The sequence below is a fragment of the Dipodomys merriami genome, unplaced genomic scaffold (assembly GCF_024711535.1).
Source record: "Dipodomys merriami isolate MVZ:Mamm:240054 unplaced genomic scaffold, mDipMer1.0.p SCAF_4, whole genome shotgun sequence".
NCBI classification, from domain to species: domain Eukaryota; kingdom Metazoa; phylum Chordata; class Mammalia; order Rodentia; family Heteromyidae; genus Dipodomys; species Dipodomys merriami.
In genome coordinates, this window is record NW_027205603.1 from 11024983 (window position 1) to 11047727 (window position 22745).

At 42.4% G+C, this 22745-nt stretch overlaps 1 protein-coding gene across 1 annotated transcript in view; it reads right to left on the reverse strand.

Annotated features, from left to right (window-relative positions):
* Positions 1 to 22745, reverse strand: part of Pip4k2a (phosphatidylinositol-5-phosphate 4-kinase type 2 alpha) — a 157655-nt gene that overhangs the window by 37882 nt on the left and 97028 nt on the right. Inside the window, exons 3-4 of the mRNA XM_069990504.1 lie at positions 21714 to 21810; positions 9125 to 9277 (exon numbers count right to left, since the gene is read on the reverse strand). Coding sequence (XP_069846605.1) covers positions 9125 to 9277; positions 21714 to 21810 — 250 coding nt within the window. The remainder of the gene's footprint in view (positions 1 to 9124; positions 9278 to 21713; positions 21811 to 22745) is intronic.

Below are 22745 nucleotides of genomic sequence, written 5' to 3' on the forward strand. Positions count from 1 at the left end.
CTCTGTTGCGACATTGTAATGGTACACCTGTGCCTGTTTTATGCTCCAAACCAGCCCAGAGCCCCATCTTGGGGCCTGCACTGAGGGAGGGTCTCGGAGTGGTAGGTACGTGTTTCTATATGTATGGAAAATATCTGAGGCCCACAGACAGGCTGTTCAACTCCTCTGTGTGATGTTTGACTCAAAGTATTCTCATTTCTAGGAGCTCCTGCCTGTAGAAAATATCTGGTCACAATTTCTACAGAGCCGCACATAGCCTGGCTAACTATCGATACTGACCATGATTATGTTGACAAATGTCTCAGAGTACTGCACAGGAAATCAGACAAGTGCTTTTCTCTTTTTTTTCTTTTTCTCTTTCTTCTCTCTCTTCTCCTCTCCCCTCCTTCCTTCCTTCCTTCCTTTTTCTTTTTTCTTTTGGGGGGGGGAGTCAGGAAAATATCTATAATGTAGAACTACAGATGTCCCACCTTTAAGATTAGATAAATCATTTTAAAAAATGCTAGGTGCCAATGGCTCACAGCTGTAATCCTGGTTATTCAAGAGGCTGAGTTCTGACCATCAAGGTTTGAAGCCAGCTCAGGCTAGAAAGTTTGTGAGACTCTTATCTCCAAATTAACCATCAACAAGCTGGAATTGGAGCTGTAGCTCAAGTGGTAGAGTGCTAGCGTTGTGTGAAGAAGCTAAGGGAGAATGCCCAGGCCCTTCGTCAAGCTCCAGCACAGACATAAAAAACAAAACAACAAAACAAAACAACAAAACCAAACCAAAAATAAAAACCAAAACCAAAATTGATCTCCATTGATTCCATCAGAACATTTCCACATGCACTTATTTTTGAAGGTTTGACTCACCTTATGGGTTCTTTACTGAACATTAGAGAAATATACATTAAATCACCTTCAGATTCCTGAATATATAAATCTATACAATACTACAAATCACATCAAAGCATAATTATCAGATTATTTTAGTACTGCCAAGTCACAGTTGGCATCAAAGGTTTAGAAAGCATTCAGGAGTCACGATTTTTAACAGAAGAGAAACTTCTACCCATTGGCTAGGTTTCTGGTTTGGGGCACTGGGAAAAGGACACAGCATTCCTTTTTTGGCAGAGAACACTGCATTGGGTTGGTGAGTATCACGATTTGGGAGCATTGCGTTTTATTAGCAGGAGATACTACACTATGCACATACTGAAGCAAAGAGGAAGGTAGATTCTTCCCTGGCTGGCCCACCCAGATAATGTTGTACACCAATTCTCAACATCAAGATTGTAAATTGGTGGCGATCACTTTAACTGGGTTCTTGGCAAGGCCTAGTCTCATTACGCTGCTGGGAACCCTTTGGGCTGTCTCTGTTCACTAGTTGCACAATCTTGGGTGAGTTATTCAAGACTTTTGTGTTTTTCTGCATTTTGAAAAGTAGAGGAATAACAATACTGAATGCACAGAGCTTCTGTGATGGTTAGATTAATTGTAAGATTCTTAGAGCGTGAACATAAAAAGTATGCTAGAAGTGTTAGATTCATTTAAGAAATGCTTTTTGGGCATCTTATTATATGCCTAGCACTATGAACAATGTCAACAAACCAACTTGGAAATTTCCCAATTCCCCTAAGTGGATATAAACTTGCAAAACTGTCAACAATTATTTTATTTTATTTGAATTAATTAGTGTGTGTGTGTGTGTGTGTGTGTGTGTGTGTGTGTATGTGCGCGCATACACGCGCGCTAGTACTGAAGCTTAAACACAGAGCCTATGTGCTGTTCTTTAGCTTTTATGCTCAAGGCTGGTACTCTACCACTTCAGCCATAGTTCCACTTACAACCTTTGGATGATTAACTGGAGATAAAAGTCTTAACTTTTCTGGCCTGAGCTGGCTTCCAACCTTGATCCTTAGATCTCAGCCTCCTGAGTAGCTAGAATTATAGTTGTGAACCACTGGTACCTGGTTAATTTTTGCACTTAGAACAAGTGTGTGTGTGTGTGTGTGTGTGTGTGTGTGTGTGTGTGTGTGTGTGTGTGTGTGTGTGTGCGCCAGTCCTGGGGCTTGAACTCAGGACTTGGGCTGAGTTCAAGCTGTCCCTGAGCTTTTTGGCTCAAGGCTAGCATTTTAATCACTGGAGCCACAGTTCCACTTCCGGCTTTTTGGTGGTGATCCTCAGATCTCGGCCTCCTGAGTAAGCTAGGTTTACAGGTGTGAGCTCTGGTGCCTGGCCTTCCTTCCTTCCTTCCTTCCTTCCTTCCTTCCTTCCTTCCTTCCTTCCTTCCTTCCTTCCTTCCTTCTTTCCTTCCTTCTTCCTTCCTTCCTTCCTTCCTTCCTTCCTTCCTTTTCTGTTAAGCACAGTTCACTCTTGTTTTTCACAGCTGGGCTCCACAGGTCACCTTCCTGGATTATTTATCATGTAGTCACTTCTGGTTTTTTTTCTGAGTGCTTTCAGAAACGTACATGTACTGATAACATCTGATCTGTACCTAGTGTTTCCAACACTAATAGTTGTTACTGTTTTCTGTCTTCTTTTCAAAAAAACAAAAATCTATACACAAATGACACCACAGCAACAATGAAGGCAATTTTTTCTCTCTTCCTTTGTTTCTCTTTTTCTGGAATAACTACAGGCTTGTTAGAACCATGATGCACTGATAAGGTGACATCCTGGAAACAGACTTTGAAAAATATATAAAATATAACATCCACAGGCTCTGGGTTCCCTTTGCTCTAAGGCAGTCACCAAGAATAACAAGCATTATGAATCCCCCATTTGTTGTTCTTCTCATGCAAAATGAAATGCCATTAAGAGATTCACAGCTGACTGGAGGGTTAGGCAGTCAGGTTCTAAGTGAGGCACAGAACAGATAAATATTTATATCTCCGCGTGGTAGTGTGAACCTGGGCCTGGCTTTCGGAAATTGCTGTGATTATCATGTTTCACTCATAGTTGGTTTTTTTTTTTATAGCCTTGAAGTGACAATTTAATATAGCATCAAATTAATGCTTCCATGTAAGTCTTGTTTTATTTAATGTTTTTGAAAGGTTAAATTATCTGTAATCTGTATTTTGCCTTGGGCTATGTTTTGAGATCACCTCAGTAACAGACAAAGAAGTGGGGGAGGAGGAAAGGAGGTCAGGATCTTTCAGAAAGAAATCAAGTCAGCCTAAAAGGATGGATTTTTCTTTTCTTTTTTCCCTCCCTCCCTCCCTCCCTCCCTCCCTCCCTCCCTCCCTCCCTCCCTCCCTCCCTCCTTTCCTTCCTTCCTTCCTTCTTTTTCCTCCCTTCCTTCTTTCTTTCTTTCCCTTCCCTCCCTCCCTCCTTTCCTTCCTTTTTTTTTTTTTTTAAATTCAGTTGTGGGGCTTGAACTGAGGTCCTGGTCACTTTCCCTGAACTAGCACTCTACCAATTGAGCCACAGCTCCACTTCCAGTTTTTTAGGCAGTTAATTGAAAACAAAAGTCTCACAGGGACTTTTCTGCTAGGGCTAACTTTGAATTGCGATCCTCAGATCTCAGCCTCCTGAGTAGCTAGGATTACAGGCATGAGCCACCTGCACCCGCATTGGATTACTTTTCTTTCTCTCTTTTTTTTTTTTTTTGTCGGTCATGGGGCCTGAACTCTGGGCCTGGGCGCTGTTCCTCAGCTCTTCAGCTCAAGGCTAGCGACTACCATTTGAGCTACAGCACCACTTCTGGCTTTTTTTCTGCTTATGTGGTGCTGAGGAATTGAACCCAGGGCCTCATACATGCAAGGCAAGTATTCTACCACTGAGCCACCTTCCCAGCTGCTTTTCTTTTAACCAAATAAATAATCATTTTTTCCTTTCCTGTTGTGGTTACGTTTTAGGATACTGGTCTATGAGTGTCAGTTAATAAAACACTTTTTTTTTTTGTATGTGTGCTGACACTGGGGCTTGAACTCAGGGGTTGAGAGCGATCCTCTAACTTTCTCTGTGCAAGGTTGGCCCTCTATCTTTTGAGCTACAGCTCCACTGCTAGCTCTTTTGTGGTTAATTGGAGATAAAGAGTCTCAGAGATTTTCCTGCCCAGGCTGGTTTTGAACTATAATCCATAGATCTTAGCCTCCTGAATATCTAGGATTACAGATGTGAGCTAACAGTGTCCAGCTTTATAATTTACTTGGATCTAAAATAGCTCTGAAGTAAAAGCAACAACAATAACTAAGAACAACTTAGTTATGACTACATTTATGCAAACAAAAGTGCTTTTTCTTAGTTTCAGAAAATCAGGGTTAAAAGGAACAAACATCCTTCTGTAGTATTTACAGGAATTTCTACACTGAGATAACGTATATACATGCAAAGATGGATGTTCTTATTTCCATTTGTTTCACACTACAGTAAAGATCTGCAAATAACATTGAAAGCAAAATAACTTGGGTTGGGGGCAGATAGCTTGCTTAGCACATATAAGGTTCTGGGTTCAATTCTTAGCACCAAACAAAGAAGACAAACAAGAACCAACCCCCCTCCCTGCCGCCCCCCCCCACCCGCAAACCAACTCTGTATAACACCCATGAAGTACTCTACCTAAATATTGAAGGGCTCTTATTAGAAGCAGAGTGGCCACACTGGCACCTGCATTGGTATGCTAGGTCCAAATTCTTGCTCTTAACCCGCAAAACACTTAGGGCAATGACTTCTCTGGGTACAAAATGTTTCCAAAAGAAAATACTATCTAAAGGATGGAGATCTGTGTTTAAGGGAACATCTAAAAGAGTCCATCTTTTGTGCCAAGTGATGCTTAGTTATCTGTGCTAGCATAACCCACATTTAAAGAGTAGACCTTGAAATCTCTGGGCCAAATGGATCACACAATGTAACAGGAAAAATGATTAAGTCTATTAGGTGTCCAATCGAAGGGCAGTACTTTCTTTAAGGTAAATTTGGAACAACTGCCCTAATCTACTTTTTACCTTGCGGGCCTGTGATATCAGCACTCACAGCCCTGTTACCAGGTGGGCCTGCAAATGGATTGTTTGTCTTTCTTTTGCTGTTCTTCAATAATGAACTGTTTTGCTCTCTACCTTGTTGTGTCCTCACATTCTTTTTTTGGCAACAACATCACAAACTCAGTACCCAAGGGCTGGGTGGGGCCTCCTTCCTTTTCCTCCCTGGAGTCTCACTTGTTCCATTAAGTTTATCAGAAAATTAATCCCAGGAAGAATTTAGTCAAACAGCAAGAACCCTCTCCAGAGGTGAGGCTCCTGGTAGTTTTAGCCCTGCAGAATATAGCTGTAACAGGGAATGCATTTCATTAAAACAAAACAACAATGACAAAGGAAAAGGAAAGAGGGCTGTGGGTTGACGAGGCTGTCGGAAAGCCTATCTACAGAGAAGCATCACGGGAGACCAGCTTTTCTATGGATATGCAATTTCAATAAGGCTTACTACTCGTCCAGAGTTGGGCAATTCAGAAGCACAGCTAATGGGAAGGTAAATATACAATAGCAGCAACAACAAAACAAAACAAAAAGAAACAGAAGAATTGACCATTAGCTGAGAGGAGAGAGAAACTTGTGAGACTAGACACAAATCCTAACGGGAATGTAAATCTCTGTTAAGTAAAAATAAAGACATTCTAGTTACCCCTAACCATGAGCCTCTGAGCATCTCAGAATAGAATGGGAGGTATTAGATGGGTCTGTGTGCATGGAATTATGTGAGGACGTAAAGGCTGAGTTCTCCACCTGTAAAATTTCAGCTCAGCCTGTCTGGAAGTGGTGCATGTACAGGGTCAGGTGGCCAGGGTGTATCTGCCCTTCCCCTTACCTGCACAAAGATATTCACTGAATGTAAGATAAAACAGATGAAAAAGAAAATGTAAAAGATGGGAAAAGGGCACAAATTGGAATCGGAAATGAGCCTAAAACTTCCTAATTAATCTTAGCAGCATTTATTTTTGTCAGAGGCTAGGACTTGAACTCAGTATCTGATGCTTTTGCTCCATGGCAGGCATCTACCACCTAAGCCATACCTCTAACCTCCTTAGCAACATTTTATAAGCATACTTGTTACTCTGAGCTTCCTGGCAGCCAAAGTCGAAAGGGCCACCTGAGTAAATTGCATAACTCTTTTGCCTGAAGGTACATTGAATTTATTGTTAAGGAAAACCAAAACTGGTTTGATACAATATTGGACAGGGTTTTCTCTAAGGAATTCCACCCCCCCCAAATAAGACTTGGGAGACCCCATAAACAGCAATTTCAACAAGCTGTGGAACACACAAGAACATTGAGTGCTGTAATCCTAGCTCCTTTGGATCAGGAGGCTGAAATCTGAGGATCACTATTCAAAGCCAACCTGGAGAGTCTATGAGATTCTTATCTTCTCAACCAGCAAAAAGCTGGAAGTGGAGCTGTGGCTCAAATGGGAGAGTGCCAACCTTGAGTAAAAAAGCTAAGAAAGAGGGCCTAGGCCCTGAGTTCAAGCCTCAGTAACTGCCCCCTACACACACACAGTGGATAAACGAACTGCATATCCATTTTATTCGAATGGCATCACAGCCACTTCTCAGAATAGTATGTTATCAGCCGGGAGAAAACTCTTTTCTTTGGATATTCCAAGACAATCAAGAGGAAATTACAAATATATACACACGGGTACGACATTAAATTCTGGAGAGGGAAGCCAGAAAATGCCAGAGGAGAAGGTAAGGTGTTAAGAGATATAATCTGTGACTCAGTTCACTAAGGTGGGCCCTTCATGTCTTTACACTGGCAGGTATTATCTGGACACTTTTAAGATTCCCTTTATAATAGACAATAGAGTAAGCATGGTAGAACAAATTTCCAAAGCGATAGCTGCTATAAAAGATTTATTAGATTTTCAATGAACTTCAAGGCTGACTAATGCTTTTAGAAAACAAATTAGAGGCAGTACCAAGTTTCTGGAAGCAGAATGCAGCACAAAGGTATTTTTATTTTTTGAATAGACTCCGCTATAAGCAAAATGCAAATGATCACATTTGCAAAGATCGTTAGAATAGCAACTGCCAAGCAATAATGTACAATAGTAGAGCCTACAGCCTGACCAAATGTAATGCTTTTAAACAATCATCTCAGAACATACAAGTGCACATGAGAGCTGCCTTCAAAGCAGACATTCTGAGAGGCTGATACTTAATGAATGCGAGTGTTTAAACTCTGAGACTCTTTCTCTTAATGCAATCAGAGCTCACAGTACTTTGAATGCTGTCTGTCTTTCTTTACCTTTGATGAAAATTTGGAGCTAGTGAGATTACAAGCAAAGTATGACTTTGTAATGGTTTCAGTGTGAATAATGTCCTAAAATTCACTGCTGATATCCTCATCTTTGGGAGGTGATAAGGTCATGGTCTGGGAGGGGGGTGGTGTCCTTAGGATGGAAATAGTGCCTTTATTGTAGTAGGTGGCAGAGAGCTCTTGTGTTTTCTCCTTTGCCCAGAGTGAGCACACAGGAGAAAGTGAATGTCTATTCGCAAGCCAGGAAGAAGGCCCTCACGGGAACTCAACCCTGTATTCGCACCTTGATTATGCTGACCTGAAACTTCCAGTGTCCAGAGTTGTTAGGAGCAAATTCCTGCTGTTTAAGCTATCTGGTCTAGACTGGATACTGTGTGCGCATGGTACATGCACATGTGTATGGGTGAGCATGTTCCAAATACCAATATTGAGGATAGTATTGATTCAGTATCAGTGCCCTCAATGTAATGGTTGGAACAATAGTCACACTCATACTCTAAGACTGTAATTTCTCCAGATGACTTATTGCTGTTAGCTACTGTTATATGGTAGACCTTGTTATTATTACTTTGATTTGTGTGTGTGTGTGTGTGTGTGTGTGTGTGTGTGTGTGTGTGTGTATGTGCACATGCACATGTGCATGCATATGTGCCAGTACTTGGTCTGGGCACTTTCTCTTAGCTATTTGAGCACAACTCTACTTCTGGCTTTTTGCTGGTTAAATGGAGCTAATAGTCTCACAGACTTTTTGCCCAGGCTGGTTTTGAACTGTAATCTCGATCTCAGCCTCCTGAGTAGCTAGGGTTTTAGGTTCGAGCCACCAGTGCCCAGTTGGTAGACATTGTTTTAATGGTAACAATACCACCTCTACCACCACCCGTATCACATAATAAGTACCTAGTGTGTGTCAGACACTATGCTGAGAACTTGACATATATTTTCTCATTTATTTTTCAGGAGGACATAGTTAGGTGTTAACTATGATGCTATATTATATGTGTTATGTTAACTAGGGGTGGGGAACTTCCTTATCATTTGGTACAAGACAGGATAGACACATACGCGCTTCATGGACTCCTCTTGGTCATCTACCTGTTCTGATGATTTTGCATGGCTTAAGAATGACGTTATACATTTCCAGATGACTCTTGGCAGAAAAAAAAAAGGCTCCCACCCCTGAAGAAACTAAAATTTAAAAGTCTAGACATCACACGGTTAGTGACAGGGTTGGGATTTGAACCCAGGACTGTCTGCTTCTGAACCTTCTATGTTTACGGTTCCACACTGAGTGAGGCCTCTTCCAGATCAGTCTGGGACTTGAGAACTTGTGCTCAGCTTGCAGATCTGTTATTCCACAAGAGGGAGAACACTGCCCTCAAGGGTTAGCTAACTGTCCCCACAGGAATTTACAAAGGGATCATCCTTGGGGATGAAGACCCATATACCTTCTCAAATCAGCTAATCTTCTCCATTGTAGAATGAGGGTTGAGGATGGGCCTCTCTGGGCCAGGTCAAGAAGGACCAGTAAGAGCAGGATATTTAATGCATAAATGGATAAAGACCTAGGAATTCAACACTTGACTCAGGACATGAGCAGAATCTTCTTAAACAGTGATTTTTAACATCAGGGTGGTAACTCACTGAAACTATCACACACAGAAAGTATTCCAAGTAAGACTATTATGTAAGTAACCAATGACCTTCATAGCATCAGCGTTCTTAAATTTTAAGGGCCAGTAATCTTGTTGCAGTAATTTTCAGATAGCAGGCCAGAGGAGATCTTAATGTCAAATAGGTTGTGAACATTTCTTAACTCTACATTGAGACCTTTGGTCTACTATTAGACATGATTGTTCTGAGATTCAAATAAAGAGAAAGAAAAGTTACCTGGTGATATTTCTTTAGGATGTTGTGCATTTCGGCCACATCCTCACTGGTAATGGTCTTGATGATGTATCTTTTGTCGTAGGATGTGTGAAATCGAGCGCCACTGCGGGCCTGGGAGTCGTTGGGAAGGGGTGCACTTCTGGTCAAGGAATTCTTCCCGGAGGAAGCAGAGGGAAGTAAGGAAGAGAGCTGGTTAGAGGTATGACTTCTGATTCCCAGATAATTTGTTGTTATAGTGCAATTATTTGTGTTTAGCAAAAGTTGCAAAGTGGCTGACAGTGTCTTATGATTTCTCATAACTCAAATTGCAAAGCTTTCAAATGAAATGAAAACAGCTTGGCCAAGTATATGATTCTAGTGTCCTTAAAGTAGATGAGTATCCAGAATGATAATCACACTTGATTTACCTTTTTAATTCTTCATAGGGTTGGGGAAAGGCTCAAAGCTGTGTGTTTATTTTGTTTTGGTGTTACTGATGGTTGAACTCAGGGCCACATGCTGTGGGACAAGTGCTCTTCCACTTGAGCCATACATACCTTCTCTTTTTCCTTAAAAAAAAATGGTTTTGGTTTAGTTTGTTTTTCAGATGGGGTTTTTTTACTTTGCCAGGCTGTCCTTGCACCAAGATCACCCTATCTCTGTCTTCTGAGTAACTGGGATTACAGGCCTATACCTCGCATACCTAGTCAAGAGCTGACATTTTCTTCTGAATAAAATTAAGTTCAAGACACAAAAGGAAATGGAACAGCAACTGAATCGTCCCTCAGATGACAGGGAAGGCACGTGCAGTTTACACAGAGTAATTCTCATTCTGATAGGAGCTATCCAATAGTTACCATGACTACCACCAGCCACTGCGTAGATAAAGAGATGGGGATGAGGGAGCTTTAGTAACTGGACAAAGGTCATACAGCTAGTAAAGGAAAAGCTAAAATCCCAACTCAGGGTACCTGGCTTAGAACCCAAATTCTCAACAAAGTCAACTAGCAAACTACTTAACTAACATATAGGTGCTGCCCATGGAAGATACAGGAACCTGGGAAAGAATATTCTACAACTGTTCCTCAGAAGATTCTGGCTTGGACCATCTTCTACCCTTCTTCAGCCATTTTTGAGCACTATCAATCCTCTAGAAGGCAGACAGGAAGAGGGGCTCTCATGGAATCCATTCAATTCTAGGGTCTGATGCTCACTGGGAAGCTTTAGTTAGGGATGTCTACTTTTTCTTTTGCCTCTTACTTATGAGTCATTAGGAAATCTCACCTGCCTATCCCAGGCTTGACCCCTACCCGCCCCCTTCCACCTCGCCCCGGGTCATGAGACTCTTGGGAAGAGCAAACCTCAGGCAAATGAGGGAAGTCTGGCTTTTATTGCTGTTAACTGTGCTTTTGAGCAATGACCTCATCATCTGCCCAGGCCCACAGGCCTGTGCGTACAGAATTCAAAGGTGAAAATGCTTCTCCCTTCAGCTTCTTCTATAAGGGGCATTCAAAGGCCTAGTGGATCAAACAGGGTCTAGTTTCGGGAACATCAAGGCTTTTGGAGAGGCAGGTACCTCATGGATTTTCCATGAAAGGGTCCCTTTCTGCCTGGCATTTTGCAATCTTCTTATCCTTTCCTTCCTTTTAAAATGAAATCCAGCAGGTCAGAGCCATCCCAGGTAGAGTTGACTTGCAGGGATGTAGAAGCTCATGGAAGCCCTGGGCTTGAAAGGGCATGGCCTACAAGCTCATCCTCGTTTCTCAAGGTAGACCTGGCATTACTGCAGCAGAAAGATCCATCCCAAGACAGTGCATTTCAGATCCAACGCAAGCTGGCACACCTGCCAAGAGCAGGGCCCAGACGGTCAATTAACTGAATCTGCTTTCCTTTGCTTATTAAAAAAAAAAAATCAGTGTAACTCCCAATGACTTTAACCAGCAGGACTTGGCAGTGTTAAATTATTCCTAAGCAAACTGAAATTCATTAGATTGGGAATGATGAAAAAGATTTTCAGGATGAAAATAGCTATACTGCAAAAGCTCAAGTTTCATTTATATCACTTTTTTTCCTTAATTTTTTTCCTTTTCCTTTACACCACATCCTACTTGGAGGAAAATCAAAACCAATGTTTCCTTTTGTGGATAAAGGCTAGCAAAAAGAAAAAAGAAGGAGAAGGAAGAGGAAGTGGAGGAGGAGGAGGAGGAAGAGGAAGAAGAAGAGGAGGAGGAAGAAGAAGAAGAGAAGGAGGAGGAGAAGGAGGAGAAGAAGAAAGAGAAGGAGAAGAAGCGAGGGGGAATAAGAGAAGGAGGAGAAGAAAAGGAAGAGGAGGAGGAATAATAATAATAATAGTTTACTAGTTCTGCTAGACAAGTAGAAAATCAAAAGAGTTAATGGCTTACATCAATTGTTTGTTCCCTGGAATGATTCTAGAGTCTGGCAAAATCCAGCTCATGTTATTTTATTCCCAAAATCCCTGTGGGGAAGGAAAAGCCTGATGTACTTTCCCATATGAAGGTATGAAACTGCTTAACAATGGAATCAAACCATACATATAAGGTTCCTGCCTCAGGCAAATGAAAAGAGCAACTTGCAAAATCAGGACCAAACTTTGGCAATTATGGAACATCATAACCATAGGTCTTTTTTTTTTTTTTTGAAGCATTTAAAATAAGGTTAAGTCATTTGGATATTTTAGACTCAGGGTAATGCAATGTCAGGACACTGGTCTAGGATCTAGAATATGCTTTCCTGTCTATTCCATCTGCCATTCATCAGCCTCACATACGTCTTTGAACCCCAATTTCTGGTCTCAAGTGAGGAAGAGCTGAATTAGGAGTTCCACTTGAAACCTTTTATAATAGGAAACCCACAGTGACTCCGAGACATGGCTCACTGATCTAGAGATCACTGGTCTATACAGGCCTTTGAAAGTGACTCGTACTTATTTCCCAAGAAGAGTCTGCTCAGAAGACAGTATGCCAACATCTCAGCAGCAGCAAATGATGCTTCAGGACTTCTGGGATGAGATTTAAGAGATGACAAGAGCACATGGAGCCCCATGAAAATGACATGTCATGCCAGCTGCATTCAGGACAACTTTATTTACAGAGAGGAAAACAGAGACCTAGAGAACAGAAAGGAGTTGCTCACCTTTCTTGAGAATGTATCTAGTTGGGACAATAGACGTGGTAGACTTAAGCTCTAGAGCGCGACAGGCACTTCCATGGAATAGTTAATATGGATTTCTCCATGGTGACAAACACCTTCTAATACCAATTTAGAGTGTGAGTCAGCTGGCACAAAAAAAATCGAGCTTGTCTGTATGTTTTCAATTTTGCCAAGGAAAGTGCGCAGAAAACACCATCAGAAACAGCTACAGTGCTAATGCAGCCCAGAGCCCTTTATTAACCAGCTTGCAAAAGCTGTCTAGGCTCATACTAAGAGTGTCCATTGCTTGACTACAACTGAAGGGACAGGGGAAGGGGCTGTCTCTCTCCAAGCAAGAAGAACAAGATGGGTGTTTGTGGATCCATCGAGGCTTGAGGACCGGCAGGCTTGGAGTCTGACAATTCACGCAGTGTAAAGAAAGGGCTGAAAGATACCTAGCACTTCACATTTTCTACAAGTCCTGCAAACTGTAGTGAACCACATCAACCCCTGAATTCAAGTCCCAAGACCGGCAAAGAAAATAAAAGGGAACTTAAAACATCTGAAGTTTCAAGTTGAAAAGTTGCAGCCAGTGGTTTTCCTTCTCACTTTGGTGTCTGCTTACTGCCTGGCCCCTTCCGCCCAGGCCAGTGGGGAGGGGTAAGGGGATAGATAGAAGTTGATGCCAAAAAATAACAATCTTGCAGCAATGGGTTAAGGTTTGGGGGTTCTGAAGTCCCCTACTAGCTCCTCTCTTCCTATTGCCCTTTCTCTGTCATCTGATGATCTACAGAAGAAACAGCTGGACTGAATGGTCTCTAATTCCCCTACTTGCTCTTATTAATCAGTATTAACACTGCTGTCAGTTCAAACACTTAACAGACAGCAACTTACTTCTAGTTCATAGGGGAGAATACTAATGATAGTTGTAAACAAACCGCAAGAAAGACCTACTCATTGGCTACTCCTTTTCCTCTACACACTTGATCATTTTGTATTATAAGCCATATACTTTCTTAAATTCACTTAATTCTCAATGGAAATAGGGTTATTATAACCTGCCTCAAGAAACTGGCAGTCAAAAATAGGTGTTGGGAAGAGTCTTTTATTGAATCTCAGCTTTGCTGAGATAAGGCATACATATTATATCACTCATCCATTTAAAGCACTCAACACAATAGCACTTGTGTTGTGTCATAAAGTCACACAACAATCCCCTGCCAAAATTTCCATCACTCTAAAGAGAAGCTCCACACTCCTTGTGGTCATTCCTACTCCTTTCTTCAACCCACGGAGATTAATTTGCTTCTTGCCTTTCTAGATTTGTCTATTCTGGACATTTCATATAATCAGAAAATACACAAAGGCATTTGTGACTGACCTGAACATTCTCCTTACATGGCCCCTAAACACACTGAGCAGCCCACAGAGAGGTCTGTAGGCTGCAGACCCAGGCTGATTCTGGGAGAATGGAGGTGGCACTCAATTCAGTGCTTAGATGTGATTGCAGTGGACATGTCATGGTCACATCCCAGGTGGTTGCTGGGCACTGGGCAATGGGCTGCTGGGCAGCTGGCTGGGGAGACTAAGCTAAAATGAGCTATTAAAAGTTCCAGTTCTGATTTTCATTTCCTTTATGGTAGGATGGTGAACATTTCCTCCTGTGTTTCTTTGCCATTCTTACCTCTTCAGAACTTCTGAAAAGTCTCTCCTTAGCTTCCTTGCCCATTTAGTGATTGGTTTATTAGGTTTGGGGGGGGGTTAGTTTCTTGAGTTTCTTGCATATTTTGGATATTAAGTCTTTGTCTCAAGTTCTGGTTTTATGCTGAGTGCAGGAGGTTAAGATCTGAGGATCAGGACAAAGCCAGCCTGGGCAGGAAAAGTTCATGAGATTCATATCCAATTAACCAGCAAAAACCCAAAAGTGGAGCTGTAGCTCAAGTGGTAGAGAGATAGCCTTAAGTAGAAAAGCTAAGGGACAGTACCTAGGCCTTGAGTTCAAGCCTCAGGATGGGACTGGACCGGAACACAACACTCACCACACACACACACACACACACACACACACACACACACACACACACACACACACACACACACACACACACACACACACACACACAGTTCTGGTTCTAGGTGATGTGCTGATAAGAATATAAAACACTTGAGTCCATTTTTGCCTGACTATCTTACAATGTGGTGAGCCTATTTTACATAGTCAGATACATTTCTGATTTTATGGTATTTCATATCCTGTCTCTAACTTTCCACAGCTCTGTTTCAAGCTCTGGTACCATGTGGGACCTCAACAGGAAATAAAGCAAGATAAACAACAGCCAAGGTTCCCTCTTCAGTGTTCTTCTTCCATTTATAACTAGACATTTATTGTCTTTTCCCTTAAGAAAAGGATTAGTGGTGCTGCCCCCCCCCCAATCGTCTGCATTGAAGATGTTTATTTCCACAGTGGGGGTCCAGGATTAGTGGAGCCTCCAGAAGCGTGGAGGAAACATAAAGGTCAATTTAATTAGCTCCTATCTACCACCCGTCTTTTATACCGCTCATAAAAAGGTCCTGATTTAGCCACTGTTACTTTCCTCCATACTTCTCCTTCAAAGTAAGACATTAAGCATTTATTTATACATCTAATTTTCTGGAATGAATCACATAATTGCAGAAAATTTTGTTGCTTTTAAAATTTTCATTCTAGTTTGTACTTCTTGCTAAAATCACACACGAAAAGTTTTCATTGTTCATCAAAGGAAAGCCCACTTAGAATTAATGTGGCCAGGCTCAAAGGTAGAAAAGCTGCCATGTTACCAGGAGAGCATGACCATGTCCACAGCGTATATAAGAACCTCAGACTCCAAGTCTTGAAGACAACAGACTCAGAGATCTGATAGCTTTATCTTGAGAGGGTTGTAGGGAACAGGATGGTTTTTCCTCCTCATTTTATCGATGAGGAAACTGAACTTCATCAGGGCTGCGAGAATGGCTTATAGCCATTCCATCAGTCACAGAAAATATGAGATCAGGTCAGGCCTCCCAGATCCCAGGAAATGTTCTTTGCCTAACTCTAGCGATTGGTTTCACAGACTTGAAACCTGGAAGCAAATCTCTGTCCTGCTGACAACTCAGAATTACGATTACATGCCTCAAGTCACTTGGCCCAGGAGACATAAGCGACAGTCCAGAGAAGACATGCTTTCTGGGCTAATATGCAACTTATCTGAGCGGCCACATATGGTCCTCTGACCTCGTCAGGGAGTTAAAGACCAACGTGCTAACTTGAACATCATCATCAAGGATTTATTAAAGGCATACGGTGTTCAAAGCCCAATGTTAAGCTCTTGGGGAATTTCAAAGAAAGTCTGAGCTATGATCCCGGGTACAGAATAGCTTTCATTATAGAAGGACGCAAGACACAGTGCAATTTAATGCTTATCAATAATGAAACAACTTACCAGAAAAGTAGGACATAGAAAAGAAAGGTAACAAGCAACAAAGAGAGAGAAAGAGACCAGCAGAGCTGTAGGAACTCCACAGAGCACCTTTTAAATGTTACTGGCTCTACTTGACTATGGAGATGAAAATACCAGAGACCGGTCCTCAAGGCTCACAAAAAGCAAAGATTAGTATTGAGCTTTCTAGAAACACCCAGTGGCAAGGACAGCTGACTGACAGCTTTTGGTAACACATTGTGAGTGAGATACAACCCCAAGCAGGTTCAGGGCAGGAAATACAGGCAGGCAGGAAGCTTGGGCTCAAAGTGGGCGCAGGTTGTGGTGAGGAATAGCCATTTTCTCAGCTTATGAAGAGGAGAAGAAGCACTAGAAAAATCTGCTGCTGAAGGGCTGTGAAGGGCATCCAAGTCTCACATGAGGCTGGTTGTCTGAGAAAGAACTCCTTCAGCCCAGGAGAGTCTGGACAGGATGGATCCTTCTTGGACTGAGGGTAAAGAAGAGGCAGGGTAGCTAATTTGAGAAGACAAGCTGTGAAAGAGTCAAATGAAGCCTGGTGCGGATGGCTTATTTCTGTAATCCTAGCTACTCAAGAGGCTGAGATCTGAGGATCACGGTTCCAAGCTATCCCAGACTTTGGGACTCTTAGCTCATTTCTTTGAGCTGTGGCTCAGAGTGGTAGAGCATTAGCCTTGAGTAAAAGAAACCCAGGGATGGCGCCCAGGCCCAGAGTTCAAGTCCCAGGACTAGCAGGCAGAAAGAAAGAAAGAAAGAAAGAAAGAAAGAAAGAAAAAAAGAAAGAAAGAAAGAAAGAAAGAAAGAAAGAAAGAAAGAAAGAAAGAAAGAAAGAAAGAAAGAAAGGAATGAAGGAAGGAAGGAAGGAAGGAAGGAAGGAAGGAAGGAAGGAAGAAAGGAAGGAAGAAAGGAAGAAAGAAAGAAAGAAAGAAAGGAGGAAAGAAAGAAAGAAAGGAAGGAAGGAAGGAAGAAAGAAAGGAAGGAAGAAAGGAAGGAAAAAAGAGATTCAAATTAAGAAACATAAGCAATTATAAGGGACTGAAGTACTTAGACAGTGCTAGGAGCAAATACACATAAGACAATGACACTATCTGGTGATGACTCTCAGGAGCTGAGATCACAGAGGATTCCCTACAACCAAGTTGGTGCCCATCCCTTCCAGAGCCAGGCCTCTGCTCCTGATCCTATCCAGAGATTTCCCTAGGCTGCCCAGGTGGGCATGGACATCTCACAGTCACCTAGGGGGCCAGAGCTCAAATGCATCCCCCCCCCCCCACTTCACTCCATCACTCAGCGGCTCTGGCCCAGAACCTCTTTGGATCCTATCTTTTGCTCCAGTGGGTCTTCAGCCCCCCAACGGGTCATTTATCTCCTCAAACCCTTGTGAAGCTGCTCCCTGCTTTAGAGTGTCAGTGATGAGTGTCCCGGCTCAAGCTTCCTCTCACTAGGACATCTAGCTTCCTCATTTCCATATCTCCCTTTTATATACTCTATGTAGAACCCTACCATTATCTTCAGAAAACAGACTTTCATGACACTGCTCCCCTCCATAAAATTCCAGGGCTGTCGGCTGCAGGAGGGATTTGAAATCTTCAGCTCTGTTTCCAGGTTCTCTATTTGTCCCTCGCTATGGGTAACCCTTATACATCTTCTACATGTCAGCCACCATGGTAGATCTCCTGTCTTGCCCTCTCCCTCCCTCCCCTACAAGTTGTTTAAAGATCTGCTTAGGTGCTAACTACCGGGAGATCTATATCTGAAAAATCCCTTCTAGCCAGCTGCCAGTGGCTCCTGCCTGCAATCCTAGCTATTCAGGAGGCTGAAACCTGGGATAAACCTAGCCTGGGCATGGATTTGTCTAAATCCATGAAACTCTTATCTCCAATTAACTAGCAAAAAGATGGAAACAGAGTTGTGGCTCAAGTGGTAGAGTGCTAGCTTTGAGCAAAACACCCATGCTTTGAGTACTATCAAGGTACTAAGCACAAATAAATATTTTTTCATTCTATAGCTTTGATATTTCAGCTATACTGACAGAATTGTCTTTCCCCCAACTTAGTGTACTCCGTACGTCTTAAGACTTTAGGATTCGAAACTTGAAAGGGAAACATCAAAAGTTTAAAATGTTAGCCTTTAAAATGAATCATTTTAAAATTAGACTTGTCTGTTGTTCCACATACAAAGAAGAAAGGCATCAAATGTGAATAATGAGAGATTCTAATTCAGGAGGCGCAGTAGGGGAAAGTAAACCTGATATTATCCAACACAATGAACACGAGGGTTTAGTTTCAAATTATGTAGTGTGTTTAGGTTTCACAGCATTGGCTTCATCCTGTGCAACTTTTTGGTTTCTGATGCACAATTCTGTCTAGGAGCTTAGAAGCAAACTAAAACCTCCATCTGACTTCCTAAGTCTGTTAAAAGGGCCCCTAACATCTCACAAGACTGGAAATAGAGGTGCAAGCTTCTCTTTAGCATTGTCCTTTTCTACCACATTCTCTAGCATGTATAAGTGTTTATTAAAACAGAGCTTGATATGTAGGCAAATAAAGACACACTGAGTTGATAATCTTGAGTGAATTCATGACTGAAAGGACCAAGACTTTAGGTGGCACTCATACAAACAGAAGTTCAGAAGAAGCAGTGGTGAAGGCTGCTAAGGCAACATTCTTTTTAAGGGCATCCAAGAAGAAAGAGGGGCCAGGGGAGTGAAGGGTCAAAACCAATCAGAAGAGCATGCTCCAGTCTGATATGATTACAAGCCAATCATACAATTGAAAAACAAAAGCAAGGCGCCAGCTCACACCTGTAATCCTAGCTACTCAGGAGGCTGAGATCTGAGGATTGTGGTTCAAAGCCAGGCCAGGCAGGAAAGTTCATGAGACTCTTATCTCCAATTAACTACCAGAAAAGCAGAAGTGGCCATTGTGGCGCTGTGGCTCAAGTGGTAGATAGAGCGCTTGCCTTGAGCTAAAGAGCTCAGGGACAGCACTCAGGCCCAGAGTTCAAGCCTCACGACCGACAAAAAGCAGACAAAAAACAAAACACTCATAACATATTGGAGCAAGTTCTAAGTCTTCTAAATCTGGAATTAGTAGGTAGATACACACACATGCATACACTCAGGTTTATAGATTTAGGTTAAATGGTGTTGTGGTTTGAATAGGAAATGTCCCCAGATGGTGGCGCTATTGAGAGGCGAGTGGACCATGAGGACTTTGAATCCACTGAGTTGAGTAATAAATCTGATCACATTACTGTGAGGTGGGTGGACATTAAAGTGGATCCTGGTCGAAGGAAGAAGGTCACTAGGGATGGGTCTTTGAAGGGGGCGTCACATGTGAGACCTTGTTTTCAGTTGAAACTCTAGGATCCTGCCCCTGCTGAGAAATTATTATTATTGTTGTTGTTGTTATTATTTTCTTGCTATGGATGGAACCCAGGGGTCTTCTCTCATACATGCTAGGCAAACATCTCCTTACTGAGCCATCCTTCTCAGGCTGTTGAAAAGTTGTTTGTTTGTTTTTAAAAGCAAGCATAGACCCTGGGAAAGGAATGGAGGGCTGGGAGGGAAGCAAAGCATGTCTCAGGTTTACTGAAGTGATTCTGAACACCCACTTTTTCTTTTTTCTTTTTAAATAGAAATACAGTTGCCAAAGAGAAAGCAGCAATTTAAAATGCCAAAAACCCAGGCAGAATGAGAAAAGGAACGGTATTCAGATGATTAATTATACTCACGTCGACACTCCAGGGCACTACTCTCTCAAGCTCAGAGTCCAACAGACTTGCCAATTACTCATGAATCACACACACCCCTCCCCCACCTCGTCTACCCTCAACATTGTGCTTAGCAATTTGCACTTCGATATCAACTTAGATGGTTTTGTTTTTAGGGGGAAGGTGGTGTTTAAGTCTTTCAGCAACCAATTCGGTCATTTTAGGGAAGTATAAAAACCACTTTTCTCTGCTATGGGGCAGAGTTCAGAATGTGATGGGATCATCAATGAACTCTTTAAACTGATGAGAAAAAATTAGGGAGCCTTAGAAGATAGAATAGTAGAGCCATAAAGTCAGTTTCTGCCAGACATTGGTGACTCATGCCTGTAATCCTAGCTACTCAGGAGGCTGAAATCTAAAGATCTCTGTTTGAAACCAACACGGGAAGAAAAGCTCCTGAGACTCTTATTTCCATGTAGCCAGTAAGAAGCCAGAAGTGCAGGTGTGGCTCAAGTGGTAGGGAGCCAGCAAGCCAAATTTAAGCAAACAAGCCAAATGAGAGCTCAAGGTCCTGAGTTTAAGCCCCAGTACCAGTGTATGTGTGTGCACCCAAACACACACACACACACACACACACACACACACACTCACACACACACATACCAGCTCTATGAAATGCCAATAGCTATTTTATTAAAATAAAAAAAACATAAAACAAAACAAAAACGATGACTACGGAGGAGGAACATACTTGTGCTTTGTCCCAGAACCAGGCAGGAGAAGATTTCCTTAAGATGTGAAAGTAATCTGCTAGCATTTTCTTTTAAAGTACCCACTTGTTTTTCATATCCCTTGCTCAAATCGAGTACAGGCCTTAAAGGTATTATCCCTTTAACTTCCATACAAATCCTTTTTACTATTCCAATTATTCTTTAAAAGTTACTTTTCCAGTAGTGAATGTCAAGCCCATAATTATGATCTAAGTTCTTTCTTAACTAAGTCCCGCAGTGAATGTTGGCAGATGAAGAATGGAGTGCCCATATCCTACCTGGATCACTCACTAGCGATCAGCCTTCCCTGAGTGCTCAGGACGCTCAGTTCAGAACCCCACAACCCTGGTCCACAGCTAGGATGACATTGCCTGGATACCAAGGCCTAGCAATAGCTCATGTGAGAAATTCTTGGAAACTTCTAACATGGGAGTGAGTACAAATACTGACCTTTAGGAACGCGTACTAACCAAGTGTGCTTTGCCTTGGGGGGGCTGATTATTATTATTTTTAATAAGAAAACATAAGCTGTGCCAATTTGTAAAGTTAACCAAGGTGGCACTGTAGTACTGAATGCAAGATGAATTAGGATTGTAGATTTAGGGCCAATGAGACAAAGTATTTGCTGGATTTGAAAAAGTTTAAAATAAGTCAATCACTACCACGATTTCTGCTTTTAAAAAATATCCTAGGTGTTTATGAATATAGAAACTCAGATTACCATGGTCAGACTCTTTCTTAGGAAAATGCTCGTGGATTGGCAGATATTTTAAAAGTTAAAACATATTTTATGGTAAAAATGGACACTAGGCAAGTATGAGGAAAAGAGTGCTCTGTTTATAGAGGACAGTGTCCCCAGGATTGTGCCTAGCACTGGTGAGCTCTTGGTGACAACAAGGCCATGGTCACTCTACAATCTAGCATTGTGGTACACAAAATGTGGCCTTTGACAAAAATGCTGGGGCAAGCAACCAGCTTGCCAACTTGTAAAGCAGTAAATCAGCAAGATAATGTTTTCTGAGATTCCAAAAGAGCCTTTGCAACAGTAGAAAAGGTGACTCCAAACACACACATATACATACCAGTGACACGCGTACCACCAGAAATGAGAGCGTTCAAGAAACCTTCAAAGCTTGTCTCCTTCCAGAGGGGCCCAGTTTCTTCCCTAGCGACTAGTACACCAAAGTCCTACTTCAGTCTCCACACTGGAGCCACAGCTCCTCTTCCAGCTTTTGGTGATTAATTGGAGATAAGACTTTCATGGGATTTGTCTGTCCTGGCTGGCTTTGAACCTTGATCTCGGATCTCAACCTTCTGAGTAACTAGGATTACAGGTGTGAGTCACTGGTGCCTGGCCTTAAGGGAACTCTTGATTTCACAAAACCTTGGAAAACTTCCTACATGAAATGGACTTGCAATGACCCAAAAACATATTTTAAAGAGAACAAAAGTACAATGAAACCAATTTCCTCTTTGAAGCAAGATATAAAGGTAACTCACCTGGAAATCTTGATCATCAATTCCAAATCGCTCCCGAAGATTCCGGAAAACCATCGGGCAATATTCCTTAAACTTGAAGTGGCTGGGCATGTTTTCTCTGCAACAGTCACATTGGAATAAAGCTCAGGCAGAGCAAGAGCTCAGCAGACTCTGCTCTGCCCCCATTGAGCCCTAGCTGGAGCAGGAAGGGCCTGGTATTCATTGTTCACTGCAGGCTTCAATCACAACCCAGTAACATCCAGAAGGCAGAAGGGGACAGATCAATAATATAATATAGTCTCCCTTGTTACAGGCACACTAGAACTGGGCAGCCCTTTAATACTGGCCACACATGTAGGCATTTCCCCAGTGAGGAGATGGGAGGGGAAGGGGTCAGATGGAGGAAAACAGGAAGGAAAAGTGAAGAAGCTGGAGACGGGCTGATGATGAGGGAAAGGGCAGCAGAGCAAGCCCAGCAGTGGGCCTGTGTTCTTCTGTCAGTGTGCAGCGGAGCTGAGAAAACAGGGTGGTACACTCATGTCCCCAGTGACTGGTTTTGTATAAATGCCGCATTCTAAATTCACGCTGAGAAAAGGCCTGTGAAGAATCAGCCTCTACACAGTGGGGATGTAGTTCAGAGGTAGAGTCCTTGTTTGGCATGTACGATGAGGCCATGCGTTCACTCTCTGGCAGAGAGAGACCGTGAGAGAGCTGGGAGGCAGAGTAAGAGAGACAGAGGCGGAGAGAGAGGGAGAGAGACCAAGACAGGGACATAGAGACACATGCCTAGACACAAAGGAGCAGAAACAGGGAGAAAGAGAACAAGCTTCATCCTTGATCTTTACATGGCAAGGACATCTTAGAGGCTCATCATCCCACTCACACAGAACTGGCCCCTCCTTTGTGTTCCCACGGAACCACAGATATAAATTATGCACATGTCTACACCCCTCTGTCATCATGATTCACACCTGAATTACAGTAATTTGTGTGCCTGTGTGTTAGTTTCTAACAACAGCCTGACTGTGAGTTCCAGCTCTCTCAATGGACTAC